Below are 15,822 nucleotides of genomic sequence, written 5' to 3'. Positions count from 1 at the left end.
AGGGGAATAGAAAGTTTAAATGCTGCAGAATGTTCAATAATAGCTTGTGTAGCATTGTTCCTTAGGTCACTCAAGGAATCTGCAAGGCCCTCTAAACCTTACAGCATCCCCAAAGCTGGCTGACAGATATGATTATCTTCAGGTTTAGACTTGGGGAAACAATGTGTTCAAGGTCAAGGGCAGGAACAATTGCCAAAAAGCTCAGTCCTCCATGAATTATTTCTATAATGTGTTGTCCTCTATATTGAATACTATAGGATGACTATTTGAGGGCTACTGAATAACACTGTGATAATGAAGGCTCAGAAGGACTTATAATTTACATATTTTTTAAAAGGATGTAGAGAAATTGGAAAGCTTATGTATTGCTGATGGGAATGTAGAATGGTGCAAGTGTTGTGGGAAACAGTTTGGCACTTCTTCAAAAAGGTCAACACAGAATCGCCATATAATTCAGCAATTCCACTTTTAGGTATACACTCAAAAGAATTGAAAGCAGGGAATCGAACAGATATTTGGACACCAATGCTTATAGAAACATTATGCACAATAGACAAAATGTGGAAAGAACTCAAATTTCCATCAACAGAGAATGGATTTGTAAAAAGTGATATAGGTGCATAATGGAATGTTATTTAGCCTTAAAAAAAGAATGATAGTCTGATAAATGCCACAACACGGATGAACCTTGAAAACATGCTGAGTGAAATAAGCAGACACAAAAGGACAAGTGTCATATGATTCCACTTAGACAACGAGGATAGACAACTTGATAGAGACAGATATTAGGGGTTACCAGAGGCTGGAGGGAGTAAGGAACAGGGAATTCTTTTTTAATGGGTACCATTTCTGTTTAGGATGATGAAAAAAATCCTGGAAATGGATAGTGGTGATAGCTGTACAACACGATGAATGTAACTAATGCCACTGAATCGTACACACAAAGATGCTTAAAATGTTAAATTTTATGTGGTGTAAATTTACCACAATAAAAAGATCTTAAAGAGAAGCATTAGATTTTTTTTTTTTTGTCTTATTAAGTTTTATTAAGCAGGTTCAGAACAGCCTTTAGTCTAGAGCTAATTTAGCCTCAGTACTAAGGCAATACCTTTTCAGGTTTCTACCTGATACCCTGTGTGTCATGAGCTCTTTCCACTCTCACTGTTGACAACACAAATTATTCGCAGAATAGTTGAGCTTCAAGAACTTTCTTCCTATGTCTTTCTGGTGGTTGTTTCTCTGGCCTCAAGTAATTTCATATACATATGTAGCTAGTACGCATCCAAAGACTTGAGACAGACACAATGTCTGACTCAAGGTGACCCTTAGACAGATTTCTAAAATTGTATTAAGAACCCACTTTGCTTGGTCTGGGCTTTCCCCCTCCCTGTTGTGACTCCAAATGTGTCTCCATGCAGAAAACAGGGCAGTTGTAGAGGTTAATGAATTTATTTCCCTTCTCTCAGGGATCATAGTTCTGTCTGGCTGTTATGTAGTATATGAAAACAATCGCTTTATGTATTTTATCCAGTTTGCTTGCTGTTTACGAGAGCAGGGAAAGTCTGGTACTATGCTACCTGGCTGCATGTGGAAGCGTGAACTACTTTATTTTTAACTTTTAGAATTTCTGTTTTGTTCTTTTGAAAATATATCAGGTCCTTTTCATTATATCTTGCTCTTGCATTATGGCTTCTCCTCCCTACTTCTCTTTGAGCATTGTAAATATCCTTAATTGAAAGTATTTTCGTATTTTTCTATCAGCTGTATTTCTTTAGTTCATTGCGTCCCACACCTCTCTGTTCCCTAGTTCTTTGTCTCCTCTCGTGGATTATAAGGTTTTACAAGGAGCTGGTCTCCAGTGGCGACTGTGTCCACGGGAATCAGGTGTACTGCCTCGTTTGGGACGGGAGCACATTGGGCTCTGCCAGGGCCCCAGAGGTTTCAGTTTACGTAAGAATTTAACAGTTGGGGTTTTCCACACAGACAGGTTAATGCAAATTCATACACCACTCTCAGAAAGGGTCAGAGGTGGGCTTCCTATTTCTTTTTTCCCCCTACAGCCCAGACTAGTTGGCCAGCTTTGTTGCTGCCTCACTGGCTTAGTGGGGAGGCTATTCTCCTTTCCATGTTATGGAGTGGCTGTTGCATTTATTAAAGGGCCCAATTCTAGGTACCAGTATTACCTGGGACTTTAGGCTCAAATTTACAACCCTGGTGTGTGTTAAAACCCCTTAGGGATTTACCCCATGCTGTCTCCTCCACAGGTCACTGGGTTTAGTTCTTACCCACTACATTGACTTTAAATATTCTACTCATTTCCTCTACCGAGGGATTTCTCTTTCTTAATTTCCATCTCAGCTATGTATTTTTTAATTTATAATTAACACATAATTATATATATTTTAAGCTATGTATTTTAACACTTAATTGGGTTTATTGTATCCAATGATTTTAATTATTTTGTATGGACTGGGGAAGCTTCAAAAGTCAGCCCAGCAGTCTATCATATTGCTTAGACATATATATAGTATATTAAGTACATGATCCCGCCTCGCAAGTCATACAGTTTCCTGAATTGTAGATAGTTAACTTTTAATGAATGTATGATTTAGAATATACTTTTTTCCCAAAAGAATTTTAGGTGTTAGTATATGAATTTATTGCCTTCTTATCTGATTATAAGGTAATTAATGCCATGGAGCATGTTATTTTAATTTGTACACTCCAGGACTCCAATGGAACACCAGCCTAATACAGTAATGAGTAAGTATCTGTTGAAAAGAACACAAAAAGCCTTCTAAAATTGTATTAAGAACTTGTATTTATTAAGTTCGATTTCTTTAAAATGAAATTTAAGACAAAATCTCACCCTTATTATTTGACTCAAGATAATTGTTAAATATTTAAGGGTGCAAATGATCTTTCAACTAGCAGCTATTTTTTATTTTCTCTACTGATCTGATAAGAAAATACATAATAACATTAGGAAAAAAATAAGAATTTTGTCCCTCCTCAAAGAAGCAATGCTTCCATTAGCTGGAGTGAAAGGTGATAAAATAGAACCGATCCTTTTCAATTTTATTTGCTTTAACTAAGTAATTCAGATACAGAAAGAGGAATAGAGAATGATATAACAAATATCTAGCAACCAGAGTGAGAAACAAAACTCTACAAAGGGAGGTGGGGGAGGGATGAGTGGCGGTGCTCTCAAGGTGGCTGTCATTGGCCCACTCAGGCAAAGCATCGGGGTCCGGAGCCACAACAGAGTAAGATGCAGGGGTGGGGGCACCCTTCTGAGAGGAGCAGGCGGGAGCTAGTAGGCGCCCTGACACTCTTCACACCGGCTTGTGGCTCCAGAAGGGGTGGGTGTCTCCCTGAGGGCTTGTGTAGTGCTGGACTGAAAGAGTCTCTGGTTGACCTCCTAGCTGGAAACTTCCAGGAGCAGTTGGAAGCGTTCCACACCTCCTTGCTTTGAGAAAATCCCTGGAGACCCCTAGCTGGAAATTTAGGCAATTGGATTACCCCAGACTTCCCTGAAGAAGACGGGACTTCTTGTGGCCTTCTGCAAAGGAATGAATCATTTGGAAAACTTGGGACTTTAAAATTTTTTTTGGAGGGGGCACATAAAAAGTAGGGGAGAACATGACACTAATTTGAGAAACTTGAGGACTACAGCAGGGAGATAATTCCCCTGTTGGGCTCTTAGGGAACCTCTCTCCAGAAGGATTCAGGATCCCTGGAGGGCCAAGTAGTAAGGGGCGAGGGCAGGTCTTAGGGGTGGCGTGGCCCTAGCACGGAGCAGGCCAGCCCTGTTGCCTAAGTTGAGGACAGAGTGCAATGTTCCATCCGTGGGCAACTCCTCTTTCTGAGAGAGGGTCAGGAAGAGCACCTTAAAGAACAACAACTCAAGCTGTACATGGAAAACAACCTAAAGGAGTCCAAGGATCTGTGATTTCCATGAAATTTTAAAATCTAGATTAAAGTTTACTAAGAAAAAGAAAGAGGAAGACCAGCAGTGATAATGGCGATTCTCCAGGAGTAGATAAAGACGACCCTGAAGTTGAGTGTCTATCTTTTTGACACTTGAAAAACCAAAGATTTGCTACGTTGGCAAACAACATGTTTAACCTAAAGGAAAGGTGGGAGCCTTTCTTGGAAGAGCTTGTACCAAGCTCACTTCCGCGATCTATACGGCAGACTTTTTGGCAAGGATCACTCATAGAATTGATGCATTTTCGTACCAGGGACTTTGAAACAAAGGGCAGCAATTCATTTCCAGCTCTTGATGAAATTATAGAATCAGCTTGCTAATGTGAGGAGAAAGCTTTGAGATTCTCTACGTTAAATCATTAAATTCTCAGAAGAGAGAGTTAAGGTCCTGAGAGGCAGGTGCCTCACCCAGGAGCACACAAGCCAGGGATAGCTGGGACTGGAATCTGATTTCCTGACACCCAACCTCATGTCCTTTCTAGCTACAACTCAAAAGCTCTTCTGGGCTGGAGAATATGCTAAGTGTTGGCCTATCTGTGAAATACGATTAAGACAATATTGACCTCAGGTTAGGAAATCACCTGTCCAGACATAATGAAACCTTTCCAGGGGCAGGAAAAGATGTACACCAGCCTAGACTTATTTATTGCCTATGATGGGAAGGGAAGAAAGTCTAGGTTTCCAAAATCAATTTTAGGCCTTGTATTTATCCTTAAATAAAAATCCATGATTAGTTTTGAGTATGCCTGGTTAGGTTATTAGGGCCACAGTAATTCTAGTCCCCTTCTATTGTCTGTAGTGGCTGAGAAGGAAGAAAGCAAGTAGGAGATTAGCTCTTTGGGTTTTGCTTCCCATTGTTTTTAAAGGAATTGATGGACTGAGGCGGGGAGTGTCGGGAGACAGAAGTTAAGAGAAATTGAGGTTGCGATGCAGTTGGTGTTTACAGAGAGTATATGTTCAGAATCCGCTCTTCTACAGACACACAGTAGGTGCTTAATGTACCACTGCACTTAGACGTGGAGGCTACCTGTTAGATGTTATGTTCAGGTGTTAGGAAACAGAGAAGCAAAAAAAGACGTGACTCAGTTTTTATCTCTGTCTTCCATTCCTGTTGTCTCACAGGTTTATATAAGTTAGAATCCCTTTGATGGGAATAGAGTGAAATGGTAAGGAGAGGTGGAGGAGTGGAAACAAAACCTTCCTTTAGGTGTTACTCTTCCTTACAGCAGCCTCCAGCCCCAATGTACACGCTTCTTACACATAGTGCCTTACATATACTGTCGGCAAACACAAACGTTTAGGTTGCTTCTCTTTTTTTTTTTCTTCTTTTTTTTTTTTTGCTAATATAAACATATGTTTGTTGAACTGAACTGTGTAGCGTTTTCTCCTTGTTACTGTTCTAATTTACGGCAGAAGCCTTCACTTAGCAATGATTCATCCAGTAGTGTTTTAAGAAGATGGCCACAGCAAGAGAGAATGAGAAGATAGAAAAACATATATTTGAATAGATTGTATGTGTGTCAAGGCTTTCAAATTTCTGGAGACTTTTTATTTTGATGGTCAACTAAACTCAGCCTGATGTATATACTTTGATGAAGTATTTCTCTATCCTATTTCCCCATAAGCTTCGAACTTTCAAGGATCTCATTATTATCTTTTTGATGTAATTTGGCAACAATTTGTGTTCCTACTGGACTTAAGTATTTATACAAATATTAGCTCACTTCATTATAATTGCAAATGGGGGCAAATCTTACAAAGAGCACTGAACTTGGAATCAAGAATTCTAGGATAAATTTCCAGCTCTGCCATTTACCTGCTTATTGAGCTTGAATGAGTTATAAGGTCTCTTTAAACCACATTTTCTTCATCATAAGACAGAGGCAATAAACATCTTCCCTATAGCCCTCCTGGGGTTGTGGAAAGGCTTAAATGAGACAATGTGTATAAATGCAGAAAGTAGTATAGATTCGTCAAGTGTTTATTGACATTGTTACAGATAAGAATGAAGGCTCAAAGAGGTTCAGTTAGCAGATGAAGGAGAGTCATCACAAAAGTGTATAAATTTTATACATAGGACTCTTTATATTTAAGAAGGTCTGAAGGCTATAAATATTAATAAATGTGAATAAGAAGCTTCAGCTCTAAAGTTCAGGCAAAACTGATAAGATGCCAATATATCTAATTGAATCCATAAATAAGGGCCACCAGTTCCTTTAATACATAATTTTTAGTTAGAGTTTTGGCCAATAGGAAAAGACATTGTGATACTTCAAAAAATTGATGCTACTGGCTGTGCATGGTGGCTCACACCTGTAATCCCAACACTTTGGGAGGCTGAAGCAGGAGTATTGCTTGAAGCCAGGAGTTCAAGACCAGCCTGGGCAACATAGCAAGATCCCCATCTCTACAGAAAAAAAATTTAAAAATATGATGCTACTAATTTGCATTTAAGAAGAAAAAATTTAAATAAAAGTTATCATCAGCAGAAAGTATTCTTTCTTTCCTGAATAACAATGAGATATATTGTGGTGACCCTGACAACAGGTACCCAATAACAACTGTGGTAACTCCTATTTATTCAGCACCTCAGATGTTTCATACAGTTTATAATATATGTCTACTACCAGATGGAGACATAACCAAAAGTGATCAAAGTCCACTTTGCTGTTTAAAAGAAGTAAAAACCCACCTCACCCTCCAATAATTGTGTATGGAAAGGAGTACCTTCATTAGCAATATGATATAATAACTTTCTTTGATATTTTAATATATTTGTTTGAGTTTGTAATATTTCAGAAATATGAAATTTTGTCCTCTATAAAGGTTTCAAGTATTTCCTAGATACCATATTTATATATCTCAAACTCTGGAACTGGGCAGCAGAAGATAGTTATAAAAGCGAAATAAACTAAAACAGCATATATACAGTTTTTAGAATAGAGTCCGGAATATAGTTTCTCTATATTAAGAAATATTAAAATTTCCAATAAATATAACAGAAAACTTTCATATAGCATTACCCTCTGTCTCAGATTCCCCCCCCCGAAAATAAGCCTAGGTGGTTGTATCTGCTCTATCCGCTCTGCCTGAAATTCTGGGACCATATCCACTCTACAGATTCAAGGCTATCTTCAAACTAGGGACAATTTCCTTTATTATTTCTATATTTATTGCCTACAATGAAAATGTTTTATGTTTATTATTATATGCTTATAGATGTACATATGTATATGTAAATTTACATATATATCCTTTTATAGAATAGATATCATAAAAGTCAAATTTCTAGGTTAAACATTACATATATTTATTTAGGTGTTATCAGATACTGCCAGATTACTTTCCAGTTATTTTCCCATTGTAGAAATTCACACTTCTACCACTGATGTTATGTTTTGCCAAAATCTTTTCCACACTGAATGTTTAAAATTTTGCCAATTCGATAAATAAAAACTAATTTATAATTTTTTATTTGCATGTCTCTGAATACCTGTGAGGTTGAACTTCTTTCCATATATTTATTATCTATATGCAATTTTCCCTCTGTACATGCCTATCACATGTTTTACCCAATTTTTTATTTGATTGTCTTTTCCTTTCAATTTGTAGATATCATTTTACATTGGATATTAACCTGTTGTCTATCGTTCACAAATATTTTCTCTTTGGCTCACATTTACAGTGACTTTTGCCACATAACTTTTAATGTAATCAAGTCTTTTCCTTTATATTTTCTGGGTTTCTGTTATTGTTCAAGTTTACTCAATTGTTTTTCTCAATTTTTATCATATATATGTATATATATGATCATATCAAAATATGATATTGCATATAAATGGTAGAGAATAAAATCATATATGTGTATTTAAGTTTTAAACATTTAGTCCACCTGGATTTTCTTTATAGAATGGTGTGTGCAACAATCTTTCTTCCAGAATGATATACACTTATGATGGCCTCATTTTAAAAATGTGCCATTTTTTTCCTACTGAATTGAGATGTCAAGTTCATCCTAAATTAAATTTCCATATAGTGTTGGATCTGTTTTTATACTGTATGTATTTCTCTCTATTGGTTTATCTTTTATAAAGTATATATTACTATCCTTTATGATTAATTTAATTTTACAGTTTGACAAAGTTTGTTTTAAATAATTAATAAAGATATAAACCAATGGCTAGTGTTAAAATTAATGACAGAACGCTCAAATTCAGTGTAACTCCTGCACTTCTGATGGTGAGGATAATTATACTTGTCCCTCTTTCTGAGGCAGCTGAAGTCATAGATCAAGATGATTCCTGTTTTTCCTGAAACCTAAACACAACACAGTGCTTTTTGTTTTAGTAATTTTTCCACAATGAATACTTCTATTGTTTTGATTTGAATTTTTTCCTACAGTAAATAATTCTGTTTTCTTGGTAGCAGTGTGGTGTATTGCCCCATTACAAATTACCTAAATTTAGCTGAAAGGCGTTTTTCTCTGAGTGGGGCTTCCAGAAGGGGAAAGACTGCGTTGGCTGCTTAATTATGTGCTAGCCCGGATAAAGTGTATCTCTCCCACCCCTCCTACAAAGACTCTTAGAACTACTGCTATGTAAGCGTCATCCTATGATTTATAACGTATCTCCTAAAAGAACGGGCTTCCGATTCACTGTTTTAATAATTTTAGCGCTGGAGATCACACTTAAATTCCTATATCTGTTTTACCAAAGATATAAATTCTCGTAAGTCTTATTTTTGAGGAAGAGCTTTGAATTTTTCGTCTTTCTCGTTTTCAAAACATAAAACCCATAGCTTTATCGGATTCCTTATTCAAACAGAGAACTGAGTCTTTGTCTCTTTTAAATTAACAATTGCCTGGGATTGCATGGTTGCACTGAGATGGGGTGTACACTGACAAACAGGGCAAGTTAACCTCCACCTGTGGCTCGGAGGGAAGACTGCCGGCTGTTATCAGTCCCCCGCCTGCTCAGAGCAATATCGACGGGAGCCCTCTGGGTTTGAGAGCATCTGTAGAGCCATCAAAATAAAGAGAAGCTAGCGTCTATGGGGCTGTTGCTAGATGGTACTGTGGTTGGATCTCTAGGTTCCAGAATTTTCTTTTTTAATGACAGAAGGAAATCTCCGCAGCTTCGAACTTAAGGGAGAATGATTAAATCCCCCAAATCTGCGTTTCTGGTTTGAGAGCTCTTCCTGTGTGCAAACTCTGGGCCCAGCAGAGGGAGACGTTGTCTGCAGTGCGAGTGACCAGCAGGGGCGCTCTCCAGAGCTGCAGGCAAACCTCTGACCGCCTCAGAGTCTTTCCTCAGTAACGGGGCATTGCCACCCCCTGGTGGATAAATACAAAGTGACAGCCTGTGTCCTCGAGGTTCACTCAGGACAGTCATAGGAAGCTCTGGGTCGAACCGTCCACAAGGCCAGCCACTACCTGTCCCAGACGTGGCACCTATCTTTTTCCTTTCTTTTCCTTGGACGAAAAAGATGGCCATAAACTCCATTTTGCCCAAGTATTTGATGAAATTCTCTCACTAAAGATGATCAGTTCTTCCCCCTTAAATGAAAGCCCGTGAATTAAAAGACGGGGAATAGGGAGTCCAAGAGAAGGCACCTCTGGCACCTCTGGACTATGGCACGTGAGGATGGAGAGGGTGGTAACAGATGTGCTTCACCCCAGCGGTCTCCAACTTTTTTGGCACCAGGGACCAGTTTCATGGAGGACCACTTTTCCACGGACTGGGGGGCGGAGTAGGAGGAGGGGAGGCGGAGTCCAGGCGGTGATGTGAGCGATGGGGAGCAGCCGTGAATACAGGTGAAGCTTCTCTGGCTTGCCCGCCGCTCACCTCCTGCTGTGTACCCTCCCCCCTCCCCCAAGGTTTCATGGAAGACAATCTTTCCACACACGGGAAGGTGTGGGGGGTGGTGGCGGAGATCTGCAGCCCGATCCCTAACAGGCTGCGGACCGCCGGTCCACGGACAGAGGGTTGGGGACCGCAGATTTACCCCGCGTGGCACCTGGGGCGGCTAATTCCTCCCCTACCCCGTCTCGCCCCCCATCCCCCACTGCTGGCTCCAGCCCATGTGTCGGGCAGTTCTCCCCCAAGAGCTTTCTAGACTGTTGCTCCATAATACCCATATGCCCTTCCTCCCAATGCCCTGCCTGTGCTCTGTGTAGAAATGAGGTGCTGTCCTGGACCCACTGTCAGCCACGCTGGCGGAGAAATGGACATTCCTTGTGAGAATGGGTCTGCCCTTTCATTCCTCCCATGGCCTGTCCCTCTGCTGGTGACAACGTGTGGAAGGCAGGGATGCAGTCCACACTGAAAGAAATCCCATTTTAGGAATGCAGTTATTACAGCCTAAAGAGTACAAGACTAAGACATACTATAAATTCCAAATAATAAAGTTAATAAGACAAGAAAAATGAAATATTATTTTAGATTTTTTCCTTCATGATAGTATTTGTGTTAATATTTGTGGTTATTATCAATGAAGCACAGTGACAACCTTTGAGAGTCATCGGAAGGAGCCGGTGTTCGTGGGTGGTACGACAGATGGTCAACGTCATGAGTAATGATATAATTAACAATAAATAAATGGCATTAGGGAACCACAAGGGCAAGAAAATCTGTATCATTTCAACCTGTACAAACAGATTCTAAAGAGCAATAGCACTGTGAGTAACAGCAGTCTTCTCCTCTTTTTCTGGTGGTGGGAGATACAAAATTACCCAGAAACAGCACAGTGGGCACATTGGCAATAAAACATATGGAGGATCCAGAACCCAAAAAAGGAAGAGATGGTGCCTGGACACTATGAAGAATCTTCATGTGCAATGACAAGGCAATGAACAAATATTAATACGTAAGTATTTGTTCATACTATCCCATTTAAAGTTTCGTTGATAAATGACTATACCTCACTTGAGATCAGGAATTTTATAATGCATTTTTAAATTAAATTGCTTTTATAGACAGGGTACTCCCCACTACACACCCACACAATTCAGCTGGGGCCTTGCATACCTTAAGGATGGCCCTGTTTATGGGAAAGTAAATGCTACATCTGCTGATGGCTCTAATGTTTGGTGAGGTAGGGCAGGGGAACCACAGCATTAAGTTCTGTCAACAGTTCTTTCATTGATTGGCCTGATTTCTGCTCCATTTCCCAGTCCCCATCTCCACACCTGCCATCTCTAGTGTGGGAATCCCTCTCGAGGTCTCTGGAAAAATGGCTCCCTGCCCTGCGCTGCCTCTGTTTTCATTTAGAGCTACAGCTCCCCTACCCTGCATCGTTCCTGCTGGGCTCCCATGGGCATTTATCGTCCCAAAACTCGAATAAAAACTGGCAGCTGCTGGCACCTCATTCAGGTTACACAGTAGGCTGTGGTGTTCGTGGCAATCACCACGCCATGGACAGAAACTATGGTACGTTCCAGACAAGGGTGTTCCTCATAGTCAGGGAGTTGAGCCTGTTCCTCTTCTTCTGTGTCCCTGAGTGATTGACTCCGAGCAGCAACCCGGAACAATGCTTCTGTGGGGTGACTGAACTTAATGTAACCTCACTGAACGAAGTGACTAATCATATGTGCCAGTTACACTGTCAGGGGTAACCGTAGGAGATTTGGATAAAGGATTACGAAGAGCAGAATGTCAGAGCAACCCTGATAAAGAATTACAAAAGAATAGAGTGTCAGAGTAAGCTCCACGTAACTGCTAACGCAGAATAAATATCTTCATGTAGTTTACTAAAACTAGGATGACGTGTAACAACCGTAGCTTTAATTTTATATAAATAGAGCAGAAGATCCTCTGTAGCTTTGTAGCCATTTGCTGGGTACCTACCTGCACTTCTACCCGAATCATATTTTCTTTACTCAGTATAAAATCAGCTAACTCTATATGTACGAATTGGCATGTTCCTTTGGGTCTTGATTTCTTTTCCCCCACAATACTTTAACTGTTTTCAATCTGGGCACAAATAGAAAATAGTGATATATATTTATGTCATCCTATGGTAAACTGGAGGTATTTGGGAGGCCCCGTGTACATTAAAAATATCATATGGCTATGATAAGAAAAATAATTGCTCCCGCTTTGGGCGAATTTTTAAAGAGCTAAAACCATCTGCTGGTCATTACTTTAATAGTTTCAGAGGTCTCTGCAAATAAAATAATGACAACACCCTTGAGTTAGTCTTTGCTCTGAAAGTATAATTTAGAATGGCTTTCTCATTCCAAGCATTTCTCAGCTTAATCTGCTACTGTTCAGAGATGAGAACCAGTTTTATTTTTCTATGCTGACAAGTTTTAGACATTCTTGGCTCTATATATTCTTTTTTCAATGCTGTATGCACGCACACTGGCCAGCTATAATCTAGCTTCTCTCTTGTCTGATCAAATATAGAAATAAAATCATTTCTACTATTAACATTCTGCCACCAAACCGCTTTGCTCAGGGCCTCAAGTTCAATAGGTACATTTCTGCCTTCCAAGTTATCTCAGATGATAGTGGTACCTAATGTGTTTCAGGACTGCACAATCTGGCTTACTATTTTTCTAGCCTCCTATAATAGACACATTTCAGGATTTTTCATAGCAGAAACCCACTTCTAAGTGTAAATCTCTCTTTGTCAATTTGTTTTTTTGTTACAATGATAACAGCTCAAAACCTCAGTGGCTTTCAAAATCAAATGATTTCCTCATTTTAGGTAGCAGTTCAACAGGGGTTTGGGTGGAGTTTGGCTGTGATTGGCTCCAGGCTTCGAGTCTTATTCAGGATTTTTTCCCATGTCTTCTTCATTCTTGATCTAGCAGATACCTGCTGCATTCTCCTCTCACAGTAGATTACAGAAAGATGCCAAGTCAACTTAATTAAGACAAAACCTCTGCTTGCACTATGTTTGTTTACGGAGAACAATACAGGAATTGTGGGAAAGCAGAGACCACAGGATTCCTCAGTCCTTATTGATATTCCACAGATAAACATGCTTGGGTCAACAGAACTGGAGAATTTCACTCCAGCACCATTTTATACGTTTACAGACTGGTCTAATAGAGAGTATGAAACACCATTCTGTGACAAAGGGTTCCACAATCAATGAAGTGGGGAAGTATATTCCACCTACTATAATGGGAGGTACTGAAAAGTCACCTGCCAAAAGATGTCCAGGTATAATTCTATAAAATGGAAGGGGTGAAGAATTAGAAACATTAATAAAATCTACAAAAGAGTAGAACAAAAACAAAAATATACTTTTAAAAATTGCAAATTACAACTACAAAATGTGTAGAAATGTTATGTTATGAGAGATAGCCAACAAAATTAACATTGTACAGAAATTGACTCTAAGTGAAATTTCTTTTAATAGAAAAGTAGGATTAAATACATCAAAATAAGAATGTTTGTGAAATAAATAGTTGACTAACATTCACTAATAATTAACAAGGACCTATAAAACGAAAACAGGTAGGCATGAAGCCCGAACTGTCAGATATAAAGTACTTACAGTAGATGGAATATGCTTCCCCACCTCATTGAGTGTGGAACACTCATTGATAATTGAGGTAGGTTATGTGACTTGCCCTAGTCAATGGAATGTTAGCAAACATAACGCAAGCAGAGGCTTTAATTGTCTTACTTAAAATGATTTGGCCTCTTCTGATCCTATAACTTGAAATCTTGGAAATAAATAATGTAGCAATTTCAAATTACTGCTTGGAAATGAATAATGTAGCAATTTCAAATTATAATCTCAACATCATTGCTTCTGTAGTGGACACAGTTTAAGAGAAAATCAGTGGGTTGGAGGTCAGTACTTCCTAGCAAAGGGGAAAGAAACTGATTAAAGTAAAAATAATTAAGAGTTCTGGAATATTAGATTAGCCACATGTCAATGTTGAAAACAGAAGTCCCTCTAAGCTTCTTTGCAAGAAAGAGCTGGGAATGCAAGAAGTTAGAGAACTACCTTTGGTTATCGACTTCAGGATCACACCATCGAAGTCATGGTCTGGAGTTCAGGAAGCTGCTGCTGCTGCTGCTACAGCTACTATCTCCTCCACAACAGATTTTTATTCCCATGAAGTTGATGACTAGATAAAGGAAAGTGGGGAAAGGCCACCACAAACATTCATCTTTGTCTGATCTCAGCTTGCCAGAAGTAGAGGCGGCAGCAAGAAGTTGGCCTATGCCTTCATTCTGACCTCCAAGTATTATATGAATGTTTCTACGTGGTAGAACCAATCCCCTACAGATTCCTGAGAAATTCTTGGCTCTATATTACATGCTCGAGAAAGGGAATATAGTATAATTTAAAAATAACTGAAAATGATTCCCACTAGGATAACCAAAGGACAGCATTCTAAACTACTTATGGGAGGCAGGAAGGGAATATCTTATTTAGAAACCAAATATTCGCATTTAAGGAAATAAACTTCAAATACTACGTGAGACCAAAAACTGTGATAAATTATTTATTTCTACTCAGGAAAATAAGTTTGTCTTTACATATATGTTTTCTTATTTTATATGTAAAATCAATATGTTTACTGATGGAAATAAATATAAATAAATTAATCTTAATGTTACAAAAGAATACAATTTACAATTTGGCTGTGAACATCTCACTTCAGAAATATAGAAGCTTTTCTTATGTTAATATTGTAACATCCCTGATACTTTTAAAGAGATTAAGTCAAAGAAGATACCTTACACAAGACTCATTTTCAAAATAAAAAAAGAAGAAGAAGAAAAGATTGTAGCATATTCATCTTACAAATAATGGGCTGTGTTCATACAACAGAGGAAGAATTAGTCTTTCATTCTATGTTCCTCCCTTGCCACCAACACTCCTTGTTCATTAGCTTTTTCCTTCAAAATATTTTGCCAACCCATTCAGGCTCATTTTAATAGAATAAGGAAGAAAAAGCCTTACAGCCAAGGATTATTTTATAGTGTGGTTCATCGCTCTTTGGCAACTTTGCTTAGAAGAGACTGGATTCAGCTTTTTGTTTATTTTTGATATCCTTAAATTTTTTAAATTTCTTTCTTAAATAAAAATATTACACATCTAGGGAAAAAAAAATTACTTATTGTCTTTTCTTCATGCTCCCATTCTAAGTATGAACAGATCTCTACACCTTGCTACACTTTTAGGAAAATAATCATTCTCAATTCCGTGAGTTATTCTATTTTCAAGAGGCTTAGGTATGTTAAATGTGTGATTCCAGGGTAGACTCCTTTCTCCTTGCTTTGTTGACATTCCTAACGCACCTTAAAGACAATGATAACATTCAAAACGAAGAGCACTACTGCATTTATTGTATCCATTCCTGAAGGTAGGTCTAAGTAATTAGAAATGATCTGTGTACTTGTGTGCACTTTCTTCTTTACTCTTCTTTCACTAGGTCAGCTAGCCAGTGGTTACTAGCATCATAAGCAAAATTGTCAAAGTTAAATAGGTGTGCCCTGAAAAATAAAAAAAAAAAAAAAAGAAAAAGTTAAAATCAAAATGATTTTATTTACTAGTGAGAAACATTGATTTTTAGTTACTGTGTGATACATTATCAAAAAAAATCAGTTAATGTGGGGTGCAAAACAAATGAAAAATTAGTAAGTTATAGAGAATAACAACTTTCTATAGCTTTAGCTTAGTAGCTGTGGCAACAACTAAAATGTGACAATTGAGTTTTTAGTTTCTTTCTTTAATAGTGGCCAAGCTAGAATCAATTAAGATACATTCAGACTAAAAGTCAATAAATTCCTACCTGGGGGATATGTTAAAAAACATTTAAATAAATAAAAATTAAAAAGTCAATGAAAACCCCCTGAATAT

The 15,822-nt window shown here is 38.3% G+C and overlaps 1 protein-coding gene across 1 annotated transcript in view; it reads right to left on the bottom strand.

Moving 5' to 3' along the window:
- Window positions 1–15,031: 15,031 nt before the first annotated feature.
- CD55 (CD55 molecule, decay accelerating factor for complement (Cromer blood group)) overlaps window positions 15,032–15,822 on the bottom strand; it is a 29,844-nt gene continuing 29,053 nt past the window's right edge. Inside the window, exon 10 of the mRNA XM_012638842.1 lies at window positions 15,032–15,455. Within this exon, the coding sequence (XP_012494296.1) occupies window positions 15,400–15,455 (56 nt within the window). The 3' untranslated portion in view covers window positions 15,032–15,399. The remainder of the gene's footprint in view (window positions 15,456–15,822) is intronic.

Source organism: Propithecus coquereli, unplaced genomic scaffold, assembly GCF_000956105.1.
Source record: "Propithecus coquereli isolate 6110/MARCELLA unplaced genomic scaffold, Pcoq_1.0 Scaffold135, whole genome shotgun sequence".
NCBI lineage: Eukaryota > Metazoa > Chordata > Mammalia > Primates > Indriidae > Propithecus > Propithecus coquereli.
The sequence above is the reverse complement of the archived record's forward strand: the minus strand, read 5'-3'. Positions and strand labels throughout refer to the sequence as shown.